Source organism: Melitaea cinxia, chromosome 26, assembly GCF_905220565.1.
Source record: "Melitaea cinxia chromosome 26, ilMelCinx1.1, whole genome shotgun sequence".
Taxonomy (NCBI): domain Eukaryota; kingdom Metazoa; phylum Arthropoda; class Insecta; order Lepidoptera; family Nymphalidae; genus Melitaea; species Melitaea cinxia.
Window position 1 is genome coordinate 262,452 of NC_059419.1, and position 27,433 is coordinate 289,884.

Sequence of the window (27,433 nt, forward strand, 5' to 3'; positions counted from 1 at the left end):
TTACAGACAGATTACTCGTCTAACATAAGTAAGCGTGAATATTTTTCTAACACGTAAACGGCTCGGTGTGCCGTGTTTAATAACAATAAATAATGTTTCGTAGAGCGACGCTAATAACTCGTGCAAATAAAAAGCGTGTAGTGTGGCAATTTAAAAAAAAATAATCAATAATTAAAACAAACATTTAGCCTAAAACTCATTTTCTTGTTTTCATTCTATTTTATATTTTTTCTTTTCTCATGTACTTACACGTACATTTTATGGATTCTGTAAAATGTAATATGCTTCAAAAATAAACAGAGGGTTGCATTTGTTGCGGTATACAATTGAGCGGCATCGCACTGGCAATTATATTTTAATTATTACTTTGCTTATCAGTATAATTACCTAATTATGTGGAAACTGAGTACCTACATATGTGAGTGTAAGTGATGTATCCTACAATTTAAATAAAACTCAAAAAGGCATTTTTTTTCGAAAATTTTTTGCTTATAATCCGGAAACTATGTACTTGAATGAGGAAAAAAAATGTGTGTGGTCAGAGCTGCAGATCAAAAGATAATACATTTGAATGTTTTTACCGGCGCGTCAAATTATTAGTTAATCAATTATTTCTTTAATTGAGCTTTATTAGAGTCGTTCCATAAAAGCAGACACTGTCGTGCGTCCGTGACCCTTATCTATCGTTTCTCATCTTAACGTTACACTCAAACTATACGGCGCTTTTATATTTTTATTTGTAAATTAGCGATTAAAATCATATGTATCAATTACTGTTAACGTTTTTCACACCACTTTGTATATTAATTAATAAATGTTTCATTTGTTTATCACGCTACTCGTTTACAAACAACTTTTTAACGTACATACGAGTAAAACCTAAAAGAGAAATGGTACACTGGTGTATAGCTACAGAAGTGCACGTGAAAAACGTTAATTGTGAGCCTTCTTTGAGAACATGGGTAGTCGTTGTGTTGTGTCGTGCTATGTGTGTATATGTTGCGGGGATGTGTTGTCACATAATCCACGATAAAGGTCACATTCGAGAGCTGGCTGTACATACGCGCTCCTCAAATGGCAAGCGCTTCGCATTGTCTAAGCCTTTTGTCTAAAGGTCGCCAGAGCTCCTATCCGCAGCGCTCGTTTCGTTCCGGCCGCCGAGGCTGCGGAGAGCAGGTGACTAATCACCACATTCAGACTCACGTGCTGTCGCCCTCGTTATCGTTAAAAGAAAATCTAAACGTTTTCAAAGACGGCGCCCGTTCACACCGCCTGCGACCTTTCACACCGCCGTGATGACGTCCGTCCGACGCATCGTTTGTTGTTCGACGTCGACTGTCGAAAATTTACCGAGATCTAGGTTTTTAAATTAGACCCGTATTTACACAGCGTAAACACTAAGTGTGAACGGGCTTTAAATTATGTATTCTCGAACGTGGCGAGCGATAATTTGAAGTTCGAAGTCGAACGCACCTGCACGCTGACGTCACCGTAAATAAAACATTCGATCGAGTCGCTCGCAGATAACGAGCGCGACTTTCCAACCGGCTCATTAACATGCGACAGATAATCGCGCATCACCGTCGTCACTGTAACCTCTCCCCCGTGCGCAGGGAGGAGGGCGAGGAGAAGCCGAAGGCGGCGGAGAGCCAGGACGACGGCTACGAGACGAGCAACAGCGGCGAGGCGGCGCGCCGCAAGCCCTCCAGCGCGGAGGGCTCGCCCGCGCCCGCGCGCTCGCCGCCCGCCGAGCCCGCCTACGAGCCGCTGCTGCAGCGCGCCTTCCCCTCCCCGTACCGCCACTTCGAGCCGCCCGCCCCGCCCCCGCCCGCACCCGAGCCCGAGCCCTACCAGCACTTCCCCTTCCCCAAGTACCCGCAGGACCCGTACGCGTTCAAGCGCGAGCCGGACGCGCCCTACGACATGAGCCAGCACCACCACCAGCTGCTGGCCCCCCACGCCCAACACCCTCAACACCAGCAGCACCCGCAGCACCACAACCAGTACGCGCCGCCCAAGCGCGACGATGATCTCTACAACGGTGTCAAGCGCGAGTGCGACGACCCCTACTCCTTCGTCGAGGAGGAGGCCATGTGCGCCATGCTGGGCCAGCACCACGCGTCGCACCTACAACACCACGAGCAACACCAACACGCGCACATGCAGATGCACCCGCAGCAAATGATGCTCAACCAGCCTAAGAAGAGGGGTCGAAAGAAAAAAATTAAAGACGAAAATGGGTAAGTCGTATTCAGTGTGTGTTTTACTTTAATACAACTAGGTTGGCAAGCAAGCGTACACCTCACCTAATGGTAAGCGATTACCAGATGCCAGCTACACCAGAAGCATCGCAAGCGCGCGTTGCTACCCCTATTTCCAGGAGTTCTGGTCATCTTACCATAGGAACACAACACTGCTTGAAAGCAGTATTAGTTAGCTGTGATCTTCTGTAAGGTCGAGGTACTTCCTTAGTCGGACTGCTCTAGATTTTAAACAGGACACTTCCAACTCTGCTCTACCTCAATAAGTACCTCAGTACTTAGTCTCGAAGATTGTTTCGTTCGTGTGGCGATAGTTCCTTAAAAGTCGTAATGAAGCGACACCGTGGATCGGGAGCGCTCGCGCGTGATCGTGCTACGTGGGCGGCGCGCGGCCGCTGACCCCGCGCCAGAATTAGCCCCGCGACCCACATCCACCACTGCTGACCACGCGACGACTAACCCCTAACGACGACGCGTTCCCTAAATCTATAAAAACAATCGTCCCCCTCGCGCGCGCTTCACACGCGACAGGATGTGTAGCTACACGGAGATAGTCTTAAAATAGTCTCCAAAAACTCGTTTGCGGCAGTGTAGCCGAATGCGAAACCAGTCAATTGTGTCATCTATATGCGCGTCCAGGAGCTGTGTATAATTTGATAACTTTTAATTGCCATCCGCGTTCGTTTCGAATTCGTTAGACCGGCGGTATACGAGTCGAATTCAGCTAAAGTTTGATGAATCGGTAACGGTTCTGTTTGCTCGCGCGGGTTCGTGCCGTGACTCACGCGTCGAGATCCTTGACTGCCCACCGTTGACACTTATAGAGCCAAGGCGAGCCGTAAGATAAACTGCAGGGCGATCGCTCCGCGTCACTCAACTGTGATATATGGTCCGTCCCATGAATCTCGGCTTCCTATGAACATCGATTCTAAAATTATATAACTTATGTAAATTGTCTTATCCTTACGTTAAGGATGCGTGACAATGAATTGCAATGTTTGTTTAGTGCGAAATAGATCCATAGATATTCCTAGTTCCTACTAATAAATCGATTATTGCTAATACTCAGTGACTTAAAAACGTTCCATGTATTAGATATCCGAAAAAGATGGAAGGTAATCGACAACAATTTCCAGTAATTAAGATTGTACGTATATGTATGTATATAAGAAGAAACAAACAGTGGAGACACGCCGAATATAATTTATTCTTGTTTTACGTACTTCTATGGGTATTACGAAGTACCATAGTTTTGAGACGTGTTCAGTTTAGTATGAATGTATCAAATGAACTATCAGAAAAATTTATATTGCGGACTTCATAGCTAGTGCGGGTGAAATAAAATCGTTTTAATTGTAGTCGGGCAAAAACTTAACGATTTAATTAGTGAACACAGCGAACACGAACGATAGGTAACGCGAGGCGATTAGTTATCGGCTAGATTTAGTCGTCGAGGAGCATCGCTCAAGACAATGCCGACGTGCAGAGACGGCAGTACTCGCACGCCTCGTGGTGACGCCGAGGCAGCCGTGCCCGCGACGTGACCGCGGCGCGGCGTGCGAGCCGTTGAGAATCGATTTCATGTCTTTGAACCGCCTTTCAAAACCACTACTGTGCACCTAATCGAGACTTCGCTTCGTATATCCTTGAAACTTTGAAATTGCTCGTCGAATACCATCGAAATTCCGGACGATAACTTCGACGTTCCTACTCGAAAAACTAAAAACAAAACTCTGGTCTCCGACAAGAGGAGCGGAGAGGATTCGGGATAACTTCCTCGGTGTCTAATAACACTGTTTGTAAAATGAGGTTTTAAGCGTTATCGTCGCTAAATATTCTGAAAGTAGAAACTACGTCCACTTTAATGAGCGCTAAATAACGGCATATTACATGAACATAGGTACATTTGCCGTATCCGATCTGCGCATAAATGTAAATGCAGCCTCTCGTTACGAGCTTTGATGACCTCATCCGCTGAAGGAAGGTAAAACGAATGGGACGCGACCGATTTCCGCGACTGGTTGGAACGATTCGAAGGTCGTTTCCAATTTCCAGCGCGCCTTAATTGCTAACGTGTAAGTTTCGATAAAGCTGACACAATGATTGAAATTAAGGGTAGTGAAAGGAGTCGACCGAGCGTGCTTAAAAGGAAGGCCACTCTCGACTGACCCGGCGAACGAGTCGCGGACTGAGGATTTGATACAGTAGCCACCGCTCCAATTAAACTCGAATCGACTACAGTATATTTCCCCGCACGAGAATGGCCCGCGTCGTGTCGCCGACCCATGATGTTGGTTCGAAACTTCGATTCGGCTCTTTTATACTCATCCGTCGCAACCTCGTTTCCGACGTCATCTCGTGGCACTGGTGATTGCAATTTATTACGTCGTTAGCGTCTATCAATGACAATACGAAATTTTAAATAAAATCGAGCCGTCTGCACGCCTTGCTTGCGAAAGGAAGAATGATCTTAACTATCAGACAGCGTCACGATCTCTCTGGAGCGCGGGGATTAGATTTGATAAATGCATCTGTGATCGCCCTCGCGAACGAGACTCCGCGTCGCGACGTAGGACGTCGCCGCTCTCCACTGGTCCGGCGGGCGCAAATGCGTGAACAATGGCAGTAGGATGCGCGCGCAGCCCGCTCAGTGTTTACGTCGCAAGTATTTCGGTACCGGAACCGAAGCCCGCGCTATCGCTAGCCAAAAATCCGAGCGAAATAATCAGATCAAGGTGGGATCGTCCAAACCGAACGTTTATAATGCTTTCTACGTTATAGTCGTTTTAGCCTCAATTATGTTCAGTGTTCCGCTATGCCACCTCGAAAAAAATACCTAAAGATTTACAATAAAATACATGAAAACCGCCAGCGACTGCGCCTCCGCAGCCGCGGCTTCGCTCGCCTGTCGCTCGTCCTACGTTGAAATTATTTATCTCCGACGTCGTATTAACGTGTGTATTTTATGTAATTGGTTCGAAACCTGCTTCAATTAATATTATCCGAACGTAACGCGTCGCCGACACAATTTATAACTTCGGATCGGAAGCCTCGTGTGATTAAACTTTCTGATTTTTGTCTGCGCACCGCGCGTTCAGTTTTTTTTTCATATCGAGGTAATTAGGTTTTTTGCTACCGATATTTTAAAGTAGCTTAAATATACTTGGCCAACAATTAGCATGCAAATGGCTCCCGAGCCACCGACACAAACATAAATTCGAGGTCTCGAAACAAAAAATTATCGTGTTTTGGAATCTGACAGAATTCCTTAATACCTACCACATTCAATATAATAATCTCGTTACATTGTGCTCTCGGAGTCGCATCGCCCGCGGATATGTAAATATTGATATTGTTGAAGGATGATTTTTATTACAATAATCCGTCGCTTCATTCAGATCGACGCTAATAACGTATTAAATTCGGCTCGTTATGTTATGAATTTTAAGTACGTCAAAAATGTAATAGCTTGTCGAAACAACGCATAGCACCGAGGTAGACTAATTTATGGCGGCTTCGCACCGCCGCGGAACGTACGCCGTACTAAAACAACAGACGTTTCGAAATTGAACTCTATATTTTTAAAGCTGCACTTGATGACTATTTGTCTGTGTTGAAAAAACGATCTTTATATGAAATAAAAATAAATACATTCACACAATGTTATTTTTATGTCTTTGAAAAAAACTTGTAAAACTATTACGATAGATATAAAATTGGACAGTAAAATACACACGTTTATAGCTACTTGCGATGATAGGAATATTGCGATCTTTAAAGGCTTACTCATATTATAAGAGCAGTATAATTGTTTTGTTCAACTTTTATCGCCGGATTCACTACCGTATCGGATAAGAAAATTTTACGTCGCTTCGTAAAGTAGTTCCCATGATCTCTTTACTAACGCATATCGCGAGTAAATAATTAGTTTCTAAATAATTTTAAAAGTATAATGTGACTAAACGATTTCACGTGAATTTTGGATTTAATTAATTGGCGAAAACTTAATGGGCGGGCAAGATACGAGGTAGACGGTGAGATTAGAAGAAACACTCATCGCAGAGGTAGAAAAAAAAAAATTAAACGAAATTAGGAAGTTTCATTTCGTGGGTAGTGAGATACTCGAGACTGCTCCGATGTCGTCGAATCTTTCGACAGTCGTTTTGAACCCAAGACCATTGTGAGGGATTCGAGACTTAATAGAATTATGGTCGCTGTTCAGCGAGGTGCAGTCGGACACATTTTTGGATATAACTTTCGTTCCGGTCTCGAAGAACGTTTTAGCGTGAGGTAATCAAATTGAGAAGAGATGACAAACAGAGTCTGGATCGTAATCTAAACTCAAATTGTACGCGTCTTCGGTCCACAATGTGACGAGCCCGGAGTACGGCCCGAGACGTGCGATGTCTTTATTAAATTTTAAATATTGTTAAGAATTTCGCAAGCCTTTGAAAAAGATTACGATATCTAATGCCGTAATTATTTCATTGTTATATCAAAACGTTCTTCCTCGCGGATTTCTAAGTATACGAGTGTAGAATTCATGTGAGTATTTCGGCCACAATCAAGAGAATTATTATAATTTTTAAACAAATATTAATTATGTTAATTTATTGAAACGCTAACGAACGGTTTGTGAATTTTCGCAGCTCGGCGAACACTTTTATTTCTATCTAGAATGCGGTTCATTTCAATCGGTTGCTAATGCCATATGATACGAGCTCGCCAATGTAACCTGGATTTTCTCCCGATGCACAGATTCCCTATCCATTCATTTTATCTTAGACAAGATGAATTGTAAACATTGTTTGAAAACTTTAAAAAAAACTCAAGTTCAATACTTTTTTGTCTATGTTAGTTAGTAAGAAAGCAAAAAAAATTGATATCAGCGGCGAATGAATTAATCATAACAGCCAGAAGAAAACAATCGTCCTTAGGCTTAGAAGATAAGACGGATTCAGATAATCTTTCATAATGTTTATTGGTTAGTAGAGCTTGTACTTACCTTAATGAAGTGATAAACGGATTAAGGTAACGATCCACTAACTTTTCTAAATCCATTCGTTTGTACTTACGAAACTGTCCCGTGAAGGGAATCGGGAGAAAACTGTCTTCCGACTGTTCTGTATACGTATCGTCTATTTTTAGCACGTTATGTAAGATAAACGTTTTGATATAACATACGAAATACAACTTTCTGAGGTTAAATCAAGCTAAATTTAGCGCTAATGTAAACTCTTTAGTACTATCTACTATTCTACATCCCTATGCATCAGACTGTCTCCTTCAAAAGAGTGCGTGCTCTCACTGCTATAATACGGTTTTGGCATTTATTTAATAAGAATAACTAAAATAACTGAAATAGGGCATAGCTGGAAATTTTGTGCTAAAAAAATATGGAGCAGCCCGACTGGGGAAGTACCTCGACCTTACAGAAGATCACAGCTAAATAATACTGTTTTCAAGCAGTGTTGTATTTATGTTGGTGAGTAAGGTGACCAGAGCTACTGAGGGGAATTGGGGGTAGGGTAGGCAACGCGCTTACGATTCTTCTGGTGCTCCAGACGTCTATAAGCTACGGTAATCGCTTACCATCAGGTGAGCCGTACGCTTGTTTGCCGACCTAGTAATATAAATAATAAACTAAGTATAAATAATTATTAAACATTAATATATTGAAACTAAGTCGGTCCTCTCTAAATGACTAAATATAGTGTTTTACATGTTATCCTGTGCGTACTGATGATAAGAGTAATTTGCTCAAGAAAGTTTCTACTATGAAAACCGAGTTCCCTATATTTATCCTGCTAAAAGGCTTTATGCATAACTCTCAATACATAATCCTATTTGTACTGAGAGGTAAAAAGACTGAATATCAAGAAGAAACTGCTTTAACTTTATATGGTTTAACTTCGACTAGCCCGTTGGCGCGGTTTGTAGTGACCCTGCTTTCTGCTCCGAGGGTTGTGGGTTCGATTCCCATCCCGAGACTGGGTGTAATATAAATATTTATTTATATATGTATTATTTATAAGTATGTTTATCGAAAATAAAAAATATATGTAGCTATACCAGTCGGCTATTACCTATAACAAGCGTTAAGTTGTTTACTTTAGGAATAGACGACCGTGTGTGTATTGTGTAGATATTTATTTATTTATTGTAATTCAATTCATGTGGCAATATGTGAATTGAATGACCTTGAGGGAAGTCCTATCGCTTGGGGCCCAGTAGCGAGCGATACTAGTGCTGCGAGAGTGACGCGGGCGGTGTATTTTCCAGCATGGAAATCAAGGTGGAGGGCGTGATGGAGGTGCGGCCGGTGAAGGAGCGCAAGAAGCACGACCGGTTCAACGGCATGAGCGAGGAGGAGGTCTCGCGCCGCACGCTGCCCGACCACCTCGCCGACAACCTCGACATCATCATTGTGAGTACGATCGCGTCCTACCCGCACCTCCACACTCCACACTACACACACCACTTGTAACCTACATATACCGTCGTCTTAGGCTCAGCCGCTCTGTGAGGGGTAGTTGTGTGTTCGCGAAGCTGTGCGCGTCAGCTCGTAACTATGCGGCTGGGACGTGGCAATCGCCTTCCGAGCGACACGTGTCCCTACAGCTTTGTTGTTTGAAAACAATAGAAAAATGATTTCGAAATTTCAATGCAAAAATTTAGAAAAATAAATACTTATTGACCAAACGTTTTTGCTGTGTGGCTACAGCATTAAAGAATATAGCCACCCTCTTTCTTCCCGTGGGTGTCGCTTTAGCAACATAAATAGTACAAATTATAATTCCAATATTTTTCATTGATTTATTGATAAATAATTTCGGGATTTCATGGAAAATACCCATATACTAGATAACATAATTTATTCTTATTTTAATAGCCACTAATTCGAAATATCAATTGTATTTAATTAGTTTCTACACAGATTTTGAACTATTACCGCTATTTTATTACAGCTGTCTACATTACTTAGGTTTTTCAATCATACAAAAAAAATCAGTGTCAGAGTTGGTTTAAGCGATAAGCTTGTTTGATAGCTGATTTTTTTTTTCAATTGACACGTTTCATATAAATTATTATTACTTTTCAAAGTTTTAGACAAATTTCACATTGCTCCGCTTACATTAGTCGTAGCTATCATATAGCCTTTAACTTAATTAGCCTTTAGTCTAACTTAATACATGTGCTATCCACTCTAAAATAATGTTTCAATTCAAACGAGTACTCCTGAGACTAGTGCGTTAAATTATAGACTTCATTTTTTTAAGGTACTCGTAATATTAGTAGATTAATAAAGTATTATTGTGTTATTTTGATGATGTTTTTTAATATAAATAGTTGATGAAAACATCAAAATTCTTCAAAATTGAATATTTAAACCGTTCAAGTTTATTTGAGTACTAAAGACGACACAACTGCTAGTTAGTGGTAACGCTTACAACAATTACTCCTCAGTATTGCAGCCACTGCAGGCGCACGAGCCTGTGATTAATTAAAAATATATTGTACTATTATAATGCATAATATCGTAACAGGTGACGTCACGACGAACGTACGATTATTAAAATTTATATATATTTTATATCTTAATATTGCAACACACAAAAATTGTTCAGTAAATTTTTGTCTTAAAAGAATATTTTTTAGTTAACTGTTAGCAAAAAAAGAAGAAATTTAAATGATAATTATAAGATATATCATACTATTTCTTGAAATGTCCTACATCTTTAAAACACAACGCAACGATTTTGTAGAGATTAAGTAACCATAATTGATTGATTGATCCAGCCTATCTCACTGCTGGGCCTAGGACTATAGGCCTCTTTCTCCGTGTACAAGATAGTATAAATGTATAATAATTTGATGATTCGAAATTACTGCGAGCAGAGACGCGTGCAATTTTAGTATGTCAATAAATCTATGCAACAGTATGGCGCGTGTGACCTCGCGGGGAACCTTGGCGTTATCATAGCGAGTGCGATCTTTCCTTGTGGACTAATTGCTATAGCTAGCCTTAGTGTGGTAGACTCGAGCGTTTTTTGAAAAAGATATTTCAAACTGAACTTCTGAGATATTCAGGACAGTAGCTTGTCTGCTGTTGTTTTATAACCGTTAAGGAGATTTAAGCTTAAAAGTCGCTATAACCAAGTTAGACACTGAAATGTCTTATAATTTTTATTTAAATAATTTAAATTTTTACAAAGCCAGGTACAGCATACCTACTACTGTCTACTGGTTAGAAACTATGCAATGATTATTATAATTATTATTATTATTATTATTCATATTAGTAACGTATACTTTTCAATCGTGAATATAGGGTTGTTTTAAAATTAAAATAATATTTGATGTACCTACTGTATTTTATAATATATTGATGGCAAAATGTTACCTAACGAGTTTGTTTAAACAAATCACATTCGAGATATTTTAGGAATAACAACGGTCTAAATTGAAGTTTTAGGAACTGATAGGCCGTTAGTTGAAGGACGTATAGATTATAAACCTACGCAAGAACATTCACAAAGTGCTTGGTTATAAATTATTGTAAATGAAAAAGTTTATACGTTTAGATTGAATCAGTCTGTAACGTTTGAGCGGAAATAGCTGAAATTTTTTCATACTTACGGAAACTTCTTAACACTTAACTGCTATGCGTAAGGTAACTTTATTATGATACGAAATTATTTGGTTGTGATCTCTTATATACCACGATTCTTAAATAAACGTGGACAAAATCGTGGGTAAAAGCGAAATAACAACTGACTCAATTTCAAATAGGTGAAGTTCTCTATGTATATTTTTGTATGTTTTCGGCTACTTTAATTTAAACGTTTACAAGTTTTTGATCGCGATTCGATTCATATGTGGATCTTCTTTATGTTAAATTCACTTCGATTTATGTACGTCACGTTAAATACGTCAATACAGAACGATACATCTTATACGTATAATAAGAACTACTACATATCGAATGACGTATCACACATACATCAACACATACGTAATGAAATCAATATTTTCGTGTAACTAACGCAGAATCCACTATAATAATGTAAAAATGTCCCGCTTCAGATCGGCATCAACCCGGGCCTGTTCGCGGCGTACAAGGGGCACCACTACGCGGGCCCCGGGAACCACTTCTGGAAGTGCCTCTACCTGTCCGGCCTCACCAGGGAGCAGATGAGCGCCGACGAGGACTACAAGGTAACCGGCGCTGTGTTCGTAACTGAGACTCGAGACTGTTCTGCGGGTAGTTCAACATATTGGTGGAGGGCGATGTGTGTATGAGTGTGTGGAGAGTTATGAGTGACTAAGAAGCGATAGTCGCCATGCAAGGTATACACATGCTCGTTTGATAGTCGTTTACTATATTTTGAGACAAAGATTTTCTGATATTTTTATTTCGGGTAAACAATAAATGGCATATAGATTAAATATGTTTTTTATTTTAAAACGAATGTACTTAATTGTACTTGTCACATACACATTCAGAGGTGTCTGTAAACAAGTGATAGACATAAACATCTAGTGCAGATTTGACGTTTATTTTATATTTGCAATTTTTGACAAGCGGCAAACAAAAACATTGATAATGAACCTTCACATCATCATAGAAAAAAAGGTTTTTATACAACAGTGGAATATTTACATGTTGTTCCCTTACAATTATTCTGCGAAAGTCAAGATGGCCAAATGATTAGAATAGTATTTATGATTTAGAAACGTGCCGTCGAGTTATTGAGGGTTGTTCAAAAGTTCAAAACATATATTCGCTCAGTAGTGAGACTTGTTATATAAGAAATCCCTTTTTGGGATTAAAGCGGTGTTATATCACCATTGACTCTTATAAATAATAAGAATAGAGAATAGAATTTAAGTTTAGCGCACAATGATTAATTGAAGCTATTTCATAGTCCAGCAAAACCTGTCCTTCATTTATAAAATTATCGATTTTCTATAACTAATAAACGACAAAGATTCGCTATTCATAGAAAATTTTGCGGGATTACGATTTGGAAAAATATTATAAAAGAGACCAAAATCTTAATGTGGACAACGTAGGTATTAAAATGGTGTTATTATTTTTAATTTTAATTGGCAGACATATCGAATGTATGGATAAGTGATTTCTTTCACTTCCCTTTCACTTCATAAAACTTGTAACGTTTTGATACGATTTACGTGATCGATTTAATTGAAAGAAAGGTGGAAAGATCACCAAAAGTATTAATTACTTGAAATATATTTTCGTTTCATGATTTCGTCATCGATTTACATCAAAATTTTGCACAAAAATACAATTTTTCTGACACGTAGTGTGAATCGGCATCATTTAATTTTAACAAAAAGATTTTTCGATAACTCGTAATATCAAATGTAGTCGGATTCACCCATAATTTTAGTTGGTGCGATATTTTTGACGCGTTGTTTAGACCGACCTGACTGATATATCGCACTAGCGGCTAAGCAGTCTAATGGAAATTATCCGTCGATAAGTAATTTATCTCCGGCGTCAGACGAACGTTTTGCTGAAATATTCTGAAAGTGCATTTCAAAGCTTTTCGATGACAAAAACGTTTGAGATAAAAATTTGAAAAGAGCAAATATAAAAGTAAGAAAATTGTTTGACCCGTATGTAAAATGTAAATTTAGTACAACGTAATTTTATCGTTAAGAAAAGTTCATTCTAATACTTTATTTGTGATACGATATACTTTTTAAGACGGTCGCTGCAATGATACAAGCGAATTAAATTTTGTTCTAAAAGTAATACGAAGTACGGCATCTTGTTTAATGTCAGCGCTGCTAATTTATACAAACGGTCTTTCTCATTTTAAGATATATAATTCCATCTTGTTAGGTTTTTGCCTCTTTGGCCGTTGCATATTTAATGGCAGGTTGTATTTCCGGATAATACGTTCGACTTGTTATCTGCGTAATAAAACACTTTTTGCCGTATTCGAAAGGTTATTAATTAAATGGCGGTAATGATAAGCGAAGCTGTAAATTTGTGTTTTCCAAAAGTGGATGAGTAAAAACCTCGGCTAGGTCAATACACCCGCTGTCAACTGACTCCTTTATGACTAATACAAATATTTGACGTGAATGAAAATCGAATTTTGGACCTAAAGATTTGCATAAATTTACTTGGTTTTGATCGTAATTGATTGTTTAGTTTGTAAATGCATTTCTGTGCCCAGGTACGGTTGGAATTATTATTTTAACAGAACCATAGGAATTTTTATGTTTCAAAAAGTATTCGTTGATTAGGTGTAATTCGTCATATCATATTTAAATCTTATAATTTAATTCTAATGTCACTATTATAGTTATCGTAAAACAAAATTGTATAATTTGACAAAAAAAAAATCCGAAAAAAGTCGGTCGACTAATTAGTAATTTTGGAAATAATTAATTTTTTGTTATTCCGTTGAGAATAACGAGCAAAAAATTCAATGGTCGTTTTGTTGTTAGAGGATCTGCGTTCCGAATCGATACAACCTCACAGTTAAATGCTGGTATTTTGTATTCAAAATGTTCAAAAGTGCTTTTAAAGGCGTACTCAAATAGACATATTTTTTAAACGAGAGTAGGTCAGTAACCAAGCGGCCGGCCGCCCCCCGAGGAGCTCTACTCACCTTATTTACCACAGGAATACAATACTGCTTCAAAGCAGTATTATTTAGCTCTGATCTTATGTAAGGTCAAAGCACTTCTCCACTGAGGATGCTCCAGCTTTCGAGCAGAATATAATATATATGTTTTGAACGTTCCAGTTGCTGAACTTCGGCATAGGGTTTACGAATATGGTCGCCCGGCCGACGAAGGGCTCGGCCGACCTCACGCGGCGCGAGATCAAGGAGGGCTCGGCCATCCTGCTGGAGAAACTGCAGACCTTCCGGCCCAAAGTGGCGGTCTTTAATGGAAAGCTCATCTACGAGGTCTTCTCGGGGAAGAAAGACTTCTGCTTCGGCAAGCAGCCCGATACTATAGCAGGGACGAACACGGTAAGGATTGTGTTCCGTTTCGTTGGAAATATCTAAATCCATTTTATTTATGGAAATAGCGTTTTTCTGTTTAAAAATTGTGTTTACGAGTGGTGTTCGAAAAATAACGATAATTGGGTATTTGTATACTTTAATAGTTTTTCTTGCTTATTTCTTTATTTTAAGAGGTCTATGAGAATACGGACTGAGAATTTTCATTAAGTATTAATTATATGAATTTAACTCTTTAATTTTCTCTAGCGAGCTTTCGTCTATCGAAGTATCGATCCTAAAAAAGAATTCACTATTTTATGAGTGTGGTTCTATTCACTAAAGCTAAAGACATTAGAACACGGTGTAAAGTAAGCGCATTTAATGAAATTGGATAATTGTACTTGAAGGGGTATTAAGTAATTTCCTTGCATATATGAAACTTATGATTTCGTGTTAAATAAGGCTTATAAAAATAAAAAATAAAATTATTTGATTGTTGGGAGACTATGTTGAAAAGGAGATTTAATTTTTATGTTAGATTTTTATCGTACCTGCATTGTATTGTAATTATTATGTCAACTCATTTTTGGAACTTTTAGGTCGCAGTATAACCTATTAATTAGAATATAAACGTTAATATGCGCCTTTATTATAAAATCATTCTTTATTTATTACTGGCGTAACGAAATTTTAGTTCTTGGGGATGGATCATTTTGAACATGAAACTCATTGAATGTGGTAAAGTACGCATTTGATGTTTTAGTGAAAGTGATTAGGAATTGCAATCCCCCAAAGCGGAAACAATACAGTTCCGCTACCGTCTTGGAACTTAAAAAGCCGACCGGTGGCGGGATAACCATCGAACTGCTGGCTTTGAAATATACAGGCCGAAGATGGGCAGCAGCGTCTTAAATGCGACAAAGCCATTCCTGCGGTCACCAAAGCGTTGCCCAGCGTGGTGACTATAGGCGGCACACACGAGTTCACATTATTTTCGGTGTACCCCCCCCCCCACCCCCCGAACCACTGGACGCCAGCGAGCCGCTGGCGCGACAAAGCCAGTCCTGCGGTCACCAAAGCGCTGCCCAGCGTGGTGACTGTGGGCAATACACATGAGTTCACGTTATTTTTGGCGTAAACGCGTGGAGGCCGTGGGTGTCCAGCAGTGGCCTATATAGCTGTGCCGCCCCCGTCCGCAGTACATGTGGGTGATGCCGTCGTCGTCGGCGCGCTGCGCGCAGCTGCCGCGCGCGGCCGACAAGGTGCCGTTCTACGCGGCGCTCAAGAAGTTCCGCGACTACCTCAACGGGCTGGTGGCGCACGTGGACGAGGCCGAGCTCGTGTTCCCCGACAACACGTCGCGGCGCCCGCACGAGGAGATGGAGATCCGCAGGTACGCCGCCGCCTGCTCTCCCTTGACAGCAGGCATCCGCGACGTTCCCTACCCACTCATTTTTAATGCGCTAGTGACGGACACGTATCGAAATCTTTTTTGAATATCATATCAAAAATTGACCGTTCCAGCGGGGAGCGAACCCGCGTCTCCGACTGACCGTGTCGGCGCTCTAGCCAATTAAGCTATGGAACGATGTACCCGCTAGATCGAAATTTTTGATATGATGATTTTATTTTTTTGGTTTAAACACACGGTCAGTCGGAGACGCAGGATCGATCCCCGCTGGAGCGTTCAATTTTTGATATGATATTCAAAAATGTTTACAACTCCTAATGTGTCGATAACACAAAAATAAAATCGTACATATTAAAAATAGCATGGTGTCATCTCCTGTCAAAGATTTTCATTGTAATATGAAACTTTGAATAGTTACGGGTTTCTATAAAGAATTCACTATAGACGGCACCACGATTCGCTTAAACTGATAAATAAAAAATCATCATTTACAATTTTTATTTTTGTGTTACCCACAAATTAGAGATTCTAAACATTTTTTGAATATCATATCAAAAATTAACCGTTCCAGCGGGGATCGAACCTGCGTCCCCGACTGACCGTATCGGCGCTCTAGCCAATTAAGCTCTGGAACGATGTACCGGCTAGATCGAAATTTTTGATATAATATTCAAAAATGTTTAGAATTCCTAATGTGTGGGTAACACAAAAATAAAATCGTACGTATCGAAATCGTTTTCGTATCCGTCATGTTTTTGTTTTTGCTGTAGTGCAATTCTTGAAAGTCATAACGAATTTATAAACATATATTATATAATAATATTTTAACTGTACTTATATTTAAATATCACAAACCTAAAGTATCGCAAAACCTCGTGTCATATTTCCAAAATGAAGTATAAATTAATATCGTAAACGACAGATTAAAAATATTGCACCAAAGCGAGTCCACTTTCAGACTGACGATGGAGCCCGAGCCGGGCGACACAATTATACTCGAGGACGGCACCGAAGTCCCGCTCAAGAAAAAACGCGGTCGCCCTAAGAAAGTGAAACTGGAAAACGGAGAAATCGCTCCGCCCACGCCCCGCGCGCCCCGCCCGCCCCGGCCGCCGCCCACCCTCGACGCGCCCGGTGACAACCCACCCAAGAAGAAGCGCGGTCGCCCCAAGAAAATACGACCCGAGGAGCAACAGTTCCTTCTACAGCAGCAACAACAACAGCAGCAACAACAACAACAGCAACAACAACAGCAGCAACAGCAACAGCAGGTAAACATAAAGAGTACTATATTTGACCGTCACATCGTGCGACTATTATTATGGTATAGTTGAAAATTCTATGAGGTATATTCACAAAAAACATCAATTGGAGAATCATAAAAAAGTTAAAATAAAAATTGTTTTACTATATGTGTGTACGGCGCGTTCATAAGGGGGGCTGAATGCTTTGAAAGAGTTCTTTCAGACTAAAGTCAAAAACAAGTAACGAACTGTTATATCCCATTTTACAACGTAGTAAAAGCTTCATAAGCATTTATATAATACACAGTATTTTTCCTTTAGTTTTATCATTACTCAGCAATTGAATTGTATTGTTTCTTCGTTAATATTATTTTATTTTAAAACGGTCAGTTAGACTCAGAGCCCCGAGTAGATCGGACATCAATTAAAGTTCGGAAGTCAATTGTCCAACATTGTGTCCAATCTTTTGAATAAAGCAGTTAGCGGTGTAAAGTAGTTTTTTTTTAAAAAGACAAACAGGGTCGGCATCCTAACAGAACGTCGGTGTATTGATTGAGCCCGTGCCCGCAGGCGAGCGCGCTGCTGCAGCCGGCGCCGCCGATGTCGCAGCTGGCGCTGCCGCACGAGCAGTACCTGGCGCAGCACGGCGACTTCCCGCAGCTGGCCTCCCCGCTGGGCGCCGGCCTGCACTCGTACGTGGCGCAGCACGCGCACCACGCGCACGACGGCTCGCCCTACTACCAGCCCAGCGGCGCCGGTAACTGCCCGCTACTCCCTATCGCAGCACGGCGACTTCCCGCAGCTGGCCTCCCCGCTGGGCGCCGGCCTGCACTCGTACGTGGCGCAGCACGCGCACCACGCGCACGACGGCTCGCCCTACTACCAGCCCAGCGGCGCCGGTAACTGCCCGCTACTCCCTATCGCAGCACGGCGACTTCCCGCAGCTGGCCTCCCCGCTGGGCGCCGGCCTGCACTCGTACGTGGCGCAGCACGCGCACCACGCGCACGACAGCTCGCCCTACTACCAGCCCAGCGGCGCCGGTAACTGCCCGCTACTCCCTATCGCAGCACGGCGACTTCCCGCAGCTGGCCTCCCCGCTGGGCGCCGGCCTGCACTCGTACGTGGCGCAGCACGCGCACCACGCGCACGACGGCTCGCCCTACTACCAGCCCAGCGGCGCCGGTAACTGCCCGCTACTCCCTATCGCAGCACGGCGACTTCCCGCAGCTGGCCTCCCCGCTGGGCGCCGGCCTGCACTCGTACGTGGCGCAGCACGCGCACCACGCGCACGACGGCTCGCCCTACTACCAGCCCAGCGGCGCCGGTAACTGCCCGCTACTCCCTATCGCAGCACGGCGACTTCCCGCAGCTGGCCTCCCCGCTGGGCGCCGGCCTGCACTCGTACGTGGCGCAGCACGCGCACCACGCGCACGACGGCTCGCCCTACTACCAGCCCAGCGGCGCCGGTAACTGCCCGCTACTCCCTATCGCAGCACGGCGACTTCCCGCAGCTGGCCTCCCCGCTGGGCGCCGGCCTGCACTCGTACGTGGCGCAGCACGCGCACCACGCGCACGACGGCTCGCCCTACTACCAGCCCAGCGGCGCCGGTAACTGCCCGCTACTCCCTATCGCAGCACGGCGACTTCCCGCAGCTGGCCTCCCCGCTGGGCGCCGGCCTGCACTCGTACGTGGCGCAGCACGCGCACCACGCGCACGACGGCTCGCCCTACTACCAGCCCAGCGGCGCCGGTAACTGCCCGCTACTCCCTATCGCAGCACGGCGACTTCCCGCAGCTGGCCTCCCCGCTGGGCGCCGGCCTGCACTCGTACGTGGCGCAGCACGCGCACCACGCGCACGACGGCTCGCCCTACTACCAGCCCAGCGGCGCCGGTAACTGCCCGCTACTCCCTATCGCAGCACGGCGACTTCCCGCAGCTGGCCTCCCCGCTGGGCGCCGGCCTGCACTCGTACGTGGCGCAGCACGCGCACCACGCGCACGACGGCTCGCCCTACTACCAGCCCAGCGGCGCCGGTAACTGCCCGCTACTCCCTATCGCAGCACGGCGACTTCCCGCAGCTGGCCTCCCCGCTGGGCGCCGGCCTGCACTCGTACGTGGCGCAGCACGCGCACCACGCGCACGACGGCTCGCCCTACTACCAGCCCAGCGGCGCCGGTAACTGCCCGCTACTCCCTATCGCAGCACGGCGACTTCCCGCAGCTGGCCTCCCCGCTGGGCGCCGGCCTGCACTCGTACGTGGCGCAGCACGCGCACCACGCGCACGACGGCTCGCCCTACTACCAGCCCAGCGGCGCCGGTAACTGCCCGCTACTCCCTATCGCAGCACGGCGACTTCCCGCAGCTGGCCTCCCCGCTGGGCGCCGGCCTGCACTCGTACGTGGCGCAGCACGCGCACCACGCGCACGACGGCTCGCCCTACTACCAGCCCAGCGGCGCCGGTAACTGCCCGCTACTCCCTATCGCAGCACGGCGACTTCCCGCAGCTGGCCTCCCCGCTGGGCGCCGGCCTGCACTCGTACGTGGCGCAGCACGCGCACCACGCGCACGACGGCTCGCCCTACTACCAGCCCAGCGGCGCCGGTAACTGCCCGCTACTCCCTATCGCAGCACGGCGACTTCCCGCAGCTGGCCTCCCCGCTGGGCGCCGGCCTGCACTCGTACGTGGCGCAGCACGCGCACCACGCGCACGACGGCTCGCCCTACTACCAGCCCAGCGGCGCCGGTAACTGCCCGCTACTCCCTATAGCAGCACGGCGACTTCCCGCAGCTGGCCTCCCCGCTGGGCGCCGGCCTGCACTCGTACGTGGCGCAGCACGCGCACCACGCGCACGACGGCTCGCCCTACTACCAGCCCAGCGGCGCCGGTAACTGCCCGCTACTCCCGTCGATCGCGGCTCGGCTATAGGCACTGGGCCGTGCGAGGTAGTGACGTGCCCCGTGCCGTAGCGTGCATTTCATAGGCAGAAATGCACTGCCTACCTTGGCATGATACTAAAAATTATATATAAAACATGATCGTTACGTGATGAATTAGTTTACTTGTGAAATATGTATCGGAGACAGGTGTTCGATTTTACGGACAAAATAAAAATTGTTGAGGCATATCGATTTAACACATAAATAACAATGACGTTATAATTTTTCATTTATTAATAAATAAACAAGTACTTTCATTAAGTATACAATTTCGCATTTTCATTAAACATACAGTCTTATCAATGATTTCCTATGTTTGACACAAACGAAATTATCAAAGTGCCAGCCTTATGAGGTCACTATGTCTATCCAGTAACTGATTTGTTTGATAGGTATTAGTTGGTCGCCGTACGTGTATTTGTATGCCTGCATTATTAGTATAAATGCACTTTACGTGTTCAATTTACTTGTCTGTTCTGGAAATTATTTAAAAGCCTTTATTCCCAACAAAATTGAAATAAAATAGGGTAAAATTGCAGTGTGGCTGTTGATATATTTTGTTGACTGCCTACCGTGCCGCAGTGGGCGGCGGCCTGGAGCGGCCGTTCGAGGGCGAGGCGGAGGCGGGCGCGCTGGCGCTGGCGCGCGGCTACGGCTCGCCCGGCGCCTACGCGTCGCCGCGCCACTACGCGTCGCCGCGCTCGCAGCCCTACTCGCCCGGCGCGCGCCTGGCCGCCACGCCGCAGCCGCAGGTCAGCCTCCGCCCGACCCCGCCGAGACGAGCTCTATGTGGTTGTCTGAGAACGAAGGGTGAATGCTGCTTGCAGGCGCAGTACCCGTCGAGCCCGGCCGCGTTCTCGGCGCCGTCGCCGCCGCGCGCCGGCTACGGCTCCCCGGGCGTGAACGTGAACGTGGGCGCGTCGCGCGGGTTCGCGGCGCGCTCGCCGCTGTACGCGAGCAGCCCGGCCGCGTACCGGCAGCAGCCCGCCCACGAGCCGCTGCCCCTGGGCGGGTTCGCGCGCTCGCCGGCGCCGGCGGGCGCGGTGGGCGGCGTGAACGCGGTGGGCGGCGCGGTGGGCGGGGCCAGCACGCCCTTCCCGGCCGCGTCGCCGGCGGGCGCGGCGCTGCACTCGTACACGCCGTCGCCCGCGCACACGCCCTACAGCCACCACTCGTCGCCGGCGCCGGCGCCGCTCACGCCCGCCTACACGGATTCGCATCACTTCGGCACGCAAGTGAGATATATTGTCATATTGATTGAACGTTTTTGCTAAAACTGTTTACTATGTACAAAAGTTACGGGCTCTGTTTTGAAATAACAAAGCTACGTAGAGTCTCTAGTAAAATACGAACTTTGTATAAAAATTTCCTTAATAGTAACTATTTTGATATTAAATAAACAATTACATTCATTCACGTAACGCTTTTGCTATCTACATATATTATTTAAAATAAACTGCTAAATATTTTGAAACAAACTTGTTTATAACGAACAGTTAACATCATAATGTTATATTTAATTCTTGTAATTATAATTACCAAAAAACTGTTGGACTGAGGTTAAAGATGCTATTTAATAAATTACTTTTTAAGTTACTACAAACACACGAATTAACTCATATAATAAACGTCTTAAACTGATCACTATAAATTTATGCCGTGTACGAGGATCGAACCTGAAATCTTCAGTCCTAAATCTAAAAAAGAATACTTTCGTATAAAACGTATATAAGATAACCTGCTTCCGGTAAACCCAGCACGGGTGACGTAATCCAGTCTGATTAACAAGAGCGTGTACACAGGGCAACGCGAGCGGGTCGAGCGGGGGCGGGGCCGGGGGCGGCGCGTACGGGGCGGAGCTCTCCAGTGACATCGGGGCCGCGATCTCGTCGCCGGGCCCTGTGTCGCCCGGCATGGCGGCGCTGGACTTCGAGCCGCCCCGCGACGACAACAGCCCCATGGGCAGCACCGACATGCACCCCGGCAGCAATAGTAACTCATCGCTCTCCGACTATAATAAGGTACGACCGACGGCTTGATCTTCTGTTATTGTTATCTAACCTATTCGTAGAGTTAAACACGCGCGAAAACGAAATTAATCGACTGTTAATTAATATAATACTCTTCTTTTAACCAACTTCAAAAAAAGGAAGAGGTATGTGTTATCACATAATTTTTCACCGAGTATACAGATCGTTCGAAAGTCGTTTTTCTTCTTTGGGAACAATTATTATTAATTAATAATGATCGTATTCAATGATAAGTACGAATTATTACTCTTTTTTTTTATAATTTTTCCCTGTGTATTTACCAACAGACGACTGATAGCGATACTATTGTATTTAAAAAGTATTTACACATTAGTGTAAAACAGTTAGTTAATAAATTGACAACGCCAGCGGTCGCGGGTTCGATCCCCGAACATGACAAACATGGCAAAATTGGCCATATGTTTGTCGTGGTCTCAGCGTTTGTGCTTGTGTATTGTGTGTGTTCCCAGGCCACCGATACAGGAGAAAATCCTACTGGGGGCCGTTGAGTGTGAAGCGTTTATTTATTATTTGTATAAAAAGAAAAATACTTTCATTGTTGTATGTTCAAACATACGTACGCTATTATTTATCGAGCTAATTATAAAATTACCGCCAACGACTAAACAAAAAACCACGTTTTTTATTCATTTGTTTTGTGAAAATCTTCAGATTTGTTTAAACCGTGACGCACTCGTTCATCAGCAGCAAAGCAACCCCGGAGGCGCCGAGCTCTCCCCAGGCGTGGGTGTAGCGTCTGGGGGGGGAGTGGGCGTGGGCGTGAACGCCAGCCCCTTTGGCGGAGCAATGTACGACGGAGAAGCGCGGTTACAGTCCGACTACTATTCTCAAGAACAAGGTTATTACGCGACATTTCTATACGTGTGCTTGTGGTATTGCTTTGTTCGGAAATATTTCATCATAATAAAAAAAAAACCTATATAAATAAAAGTAAATACGCAGAATGTACGCGCGTAACTTAAGAGCGACTTCATCAAGTTGGATAATTATTTTTTTATTGTTAGGATATAACGCACTTGTATAAAAAAAAAAATTGATATTTTTAAGAACAAAAAATATACTTGTATGAATTCCGCTAAGTATACAAGCTGTATATTCATATTTTTTAATTTTTCAGATAATATTTCACTGTAGTAGTACCTATGTTATTTTTTTTATTATCCAAAATGGCTATAGGGAAAACAAAGGTGAGGTGAACCTTGTTTTAAGTGCAGAACTTGGCTAAAATTAGCACTCACCTTCTGAAGTAAACAATAATAATTAATTTAACGATATTAATATTTCAGGAAATGGTGTAGGAGACAGTCCCCGGTTAGACCAGCTACATCAGCATCCCTCCATGTATCCTAGCAATTTTAACCGGTACGTACTTTTGTAAAATATTAAGGTAAATTACAGAATCATTGATAATAATAAGTGTGTAATATGTATGTGTAATAACAAAATTTTCTGTTATGAATGAAACGATAAATATACTTGAAATATTTTAATTTCATCATCACTGTTCTTCGGAAGAAAACTTTAAAAAATGATAAGGCATTAACCATAGCACCAATCTTGAAGATTAAAAAAATGCAACTAGTATATTAAACAAGTTTGACTGTAAGTAGTGTTCGGGCCCGGCTGTTACCCGAAGAATGCATCACAACTTGTTATAATTACATAAGTACACCACCGACCGAGTAGACCCATACAGTGTCGTGCCCGCAGGTCCACGCCGACGGGCGACAGCGACGCGGGCTTCGCGCGCACGCCCTTCCGCAGCGACCACCAGCCGCCGCCCGCCGGTACACAGCGCCACTCCACCACCACTACTTCACCGTTACCACTCCACCGCTACCACTCCACCGCTACCACTCCACCGCTACCACTCCACCGCTACCACTCCACCGCTACCACTCCACCTCTACCACTCCACCTCTACCACTCCACCTCTACCACTCCACCTCTACCACTCCACCTCTACCACTCCACCTCTACCACTCCACCTCTACCACTCCACCTCACCAAACACGCCACATCCTCTACTGCTATATACGTCGCACTACGCTTTCATTATTTTTTTGTTATTTCTAAATTAAGCCTCACTACGAATTATTTATCGCTCAGAGAGAAAAAACAATTTTATTCAACTAACGGTATAACAAATATTCTTCTAAAGACATACTAACTATCTAACATTATGAATTCTCATTCCATTCCCCGGTCATATATTTCAATTTGAATTCGACAGAGACAGTCGACAGAATATTGTATTCTGTCGTGTTTTCCGATTCTAATCTTTACTAATAATATTAGAAAGCTAAGTTTGTTTGTTTACTTATTTAAACGCGCTAATCTCAGGAAGTACTGGACCGAATTCTAAAATTGTTTTTGTTTTGAATAGCCCATTTACCGAGGAAGGCAAATTAAGCTCAGTTTATAATGTTTCATACATATATGAAAACGGGTAAAGGTCCTTTGGACTTTGTTACGAAAATATCTTATAAGTCTACCGGTGTTTGAATAAGACATTTTTTTCCAATATTATCAACACATCAGACAACATCGTATTTGACTAGCCCGTTGGCGCAGTTTGTAGTGGCCTTGCTATCCGCTCCGCGGGTTGCGGGTTCGATTCCCGCCTGCGTCTGGATGTAATTTTTGTATTTATTTTTATGTACATTTATCCAAAAAAAAAAGTAACTATAACAGTATGATATAAGATGTAAATATATTTATTTCCAATGTGTAAAAGTGAGAACGTGAAGTAATTCGCCGTCGGGCGCGTGCGCAGGGTCGCCGAGCGAGTACAGCGGCGGCGGCGAGTCGGGCCCCGGCACGCCCAAGAGCAAGGCGCAGGACGTGGCGTCCAAGTCGCTGTCGGGGCTGGAGTCGCTGGTGGACCAGATCCCGTCCATCGCGGACGGGCCCAGCGCGCCCGAGCCCGGCGCGCCGCCCGTGCCCGCGCTGCCCGACTACGCGCCCGCGCTCTACCCGCCCTACCCGGCCTACGGCGCGTCCGCCTACGGGAACAACGGGTGAGCCCGACCGACTGCACTCCCGGACATTTTGGGAGCGATTCGAGCGCGTCAAAAACTACTTGCTTTTTTTTGTTGTTAATTTTTAAATATTTAATTGCTTGGGTTTTAATTTATTATTTAATTGTTGTAAATTTTTATGTCAATTCGGTCGCTTCGCTTCAGCCTGTAATATCCCACTACGGGGCATAGGCATAAGAGATGGATCAGAGTTTAATCCACCACGCTGCTCTAATGCGGGTTGGCGGATATATTCCCTACTATTAGTAACGATCGCTGTCAGGTGTACATGATAACATCTGGGACCGACGGCTTAACGTGCTCTCCGAGGCACGGTGGGGAGACCCACCACGACTGTAGAAACACCCAGACTACGACAAACACCTGTATGGCCAATACAAATGTTTGTCATGTGCGGGGATCGAACCCGCAACCGCCAGCGCAACAGGTACAATCCATGGCTGTGACCGTTGCGCCGCGTCGGCGCAATTAATATCTCACTTTTTATTTTCTGCTGCCTGTTTGCATTAGTTATTGGTGGAAACTTGACTGGCTTACGCGATACCTTGTCGTTGTCTCTTATTTTTTGTGTTATGTTGTTTGTTTGTCAAATACAAATAAATAAAAATGGAATAAAATAATGGGGGTAGCCTTGTATCTTGTGAAGTACTTCAACCATATTTAAGCCTTTATATAGTGTCGAACGTCTATGGCAATCGTTTGATTTGTATAAAAATCGATTGTTAGAAAAACTCGCGTCGTACTGATCCCAAATCTGACAATTCTATGGAGGAATTTTTTATTGTTTTTTAGCATCAAATCCTCACAATCCAATGTGTTCCCACTACGCCCGAGTAAATCTAATTAAGCATCCGGCCTCCAGTGCCGCCGCTCCGCCGAGCGACCCGGTCGCCGCCAGCTGACACAACGCTCGTTGCAGGTACGGCGGGTTCGTGGGCTACGGCGGCGGCTGGGGCACGCAGCTCATGCGGCCGGCGCCCGGCTACCTGCCCGACTGGCAGTACGGCTACGCGCCCGGCGTGCCGCCCGCCTACGCGCCCTACAACGCGCCCTACTACAACGGCTACGCGGGCCCGCCGCCGGCGCACCACCAGCAGGTGCGCGCGCCGCCCTAGCGCCGCCCGCCCCGCCGGACCGCTCTCACCGCCGCTCTGTTGCAGGCGCACTACCTGTCGGCGCCGCCGCTGCTGGAGCTGCACAAGGGCGGCGAGCACGCGGCCGGCGTGCCGCCCGTGGCGCCCGTGCCGTCCGTGCCGTCCGTCGGCTTCGGGGGCTTCTGTTAGTCCGTCGCCCGGATGAATCTCGGCGAGTCGGTCGTCGACGTGTCGTGGAGCGATCGTTAGTGATGTAATTTAATCTTTTTCAAACTGATGAGCTTAATTTTTAGGATTTATTTGTAAATATTGTATGTATTTATTTCTGACCATCACACTCGGCCGGTCGCCGGACGTCGCGGTCGTTCCGTTCCGCGTCGGCGACGTTTTCCTAGTTCGGCTCGCGTCCGGCTCGCGCTCGGGGGGCGCGAACGTGATGTCTGTGATGCGCCGTCGGCCGGTCGGAAACCGGTCGGGGCCGGCGAAACTTGTACGTTTTCGATGCAAATTTTATATTTTCGAAAGGTCGAGCCTCGGTGAAAAAGTCTTGCCAATGAAACGTTTCGCGTTCTAGTCAGTTACTAATTCGTGTCGGCTAGTCAAATTGTAAGGAAAAAAAATTGTAGAGCGCCCTCCCCGGTCCCGCGCGAGCGAGCCGCGCGATAAAATATTTTATCTAAGTCACAAGAGCGGCCTATAAAGTATGTAATGTATACTTTTATTTAGGTTTAGTTACACGTTACGTGGAGTCGGTTACGCTATTTACGAATCGATTTAAGCATTTTTACACATAATGAACTTAAATATGTACTTATCTGACACGACGCTCGCATTTTGATTAAAATAAATGTTACCGAATCAGTTACATAGCTTCGGATCGCTAGTGACTAGCATAATTTTACATTATATCATAATCTATTTTTATTAATCGTGCGCCATCTTATATTAGGGCTCCTCGTCGTACGAGTGGCCGGTACGCCCTGTAGTTTTAATTTAAAGTTTTTAATGCATAATACGTCGGGTGCTGAGGGGTCGATTGTTACATCGTTTGCCATTCGAGACGAGTTCGTACTGGTTACGTACGACTCGGGTGTCGCTTTACGGTTAGTTTTGTTTTAAGTCTTTTGTATGTTGTTGAAGTTTTTATTTTTATTCTGTTGGCGTATTAGATGACGGGTGTAGTCGTCGAGAATTTCGGGTGGGGTATGTACGGTATCACAAGTTCATTCTTACGAGTACCCCGCCACCGGCGCTTAGGCGGTTTCCGTGTGTTCAGTGCGATATATGACGCCGCGCCTGGGTGCTTAAATTTTTTACAAAATTCTTTATCAATTTGTTTTTTTGCACAAACGAAAAAAAAAACTAATGTAAGGTGAAAACGAAATAACATACGTAA

General features: G+C 44.5%; 1 protein-coding gene across 1 annotated transcript; it reads left to right on the forward strand.

Annotated features, from left to right (window-relative positions):
- The first annotated feature begins 1,838 nt into the window (after window positions 1-1,838).
- On the forward strand, window positions 1,839-27,433 carry LOC123666380 (AT-rich interactive domain-containing protein 1B-like). Its single transcript, XM_045600475.1, has 31 exons — window positions 1,839-2,240; window positions 8,544-8,688; window positions 11,349-11,480; window positions 14,054-14,284; window positions 15,457-15,650; window positions 16,627-16,939; window positions 17,483-17,665; window positions 17,715-17,807; window positions 17,857-17,949; window positions 17,999-18,091; window positions 18,141-18,233; window positions 18,283-18,375; window positions 18,425-18,517; window positions 18,567-18,659; window positions 18,709-18,801; window positions 18,851-18,943; window positions 18,993-19,085; window positions 19,135-19,227; window positions 19,277-19,369; window positions 19,419-19,511; window positions 19,561-19,653; window positions 19,703-19,799; window positions 20,434-20,603; window positions 20,679-21,086; window positions 21,654-21,872; window positions 22,590-22,740; window positions 23,189-23,264; window positions 23,613-23,689; window positions 24,679-24,922; window positions 25,863-26,040; window positions 26,104-27,433. The coding sequence occupies exons 1-31, from the start codon at window positions 1,924-1,926 to the stop codon at window positions 26,224-26,226; spliced, it is 4,560 nt and encodes a 1,519-aa protein (XP_045456431.1). The 5' UTR covers window positions 1,839-1,923; the 3' UTR covers window positions 26,227-27,433.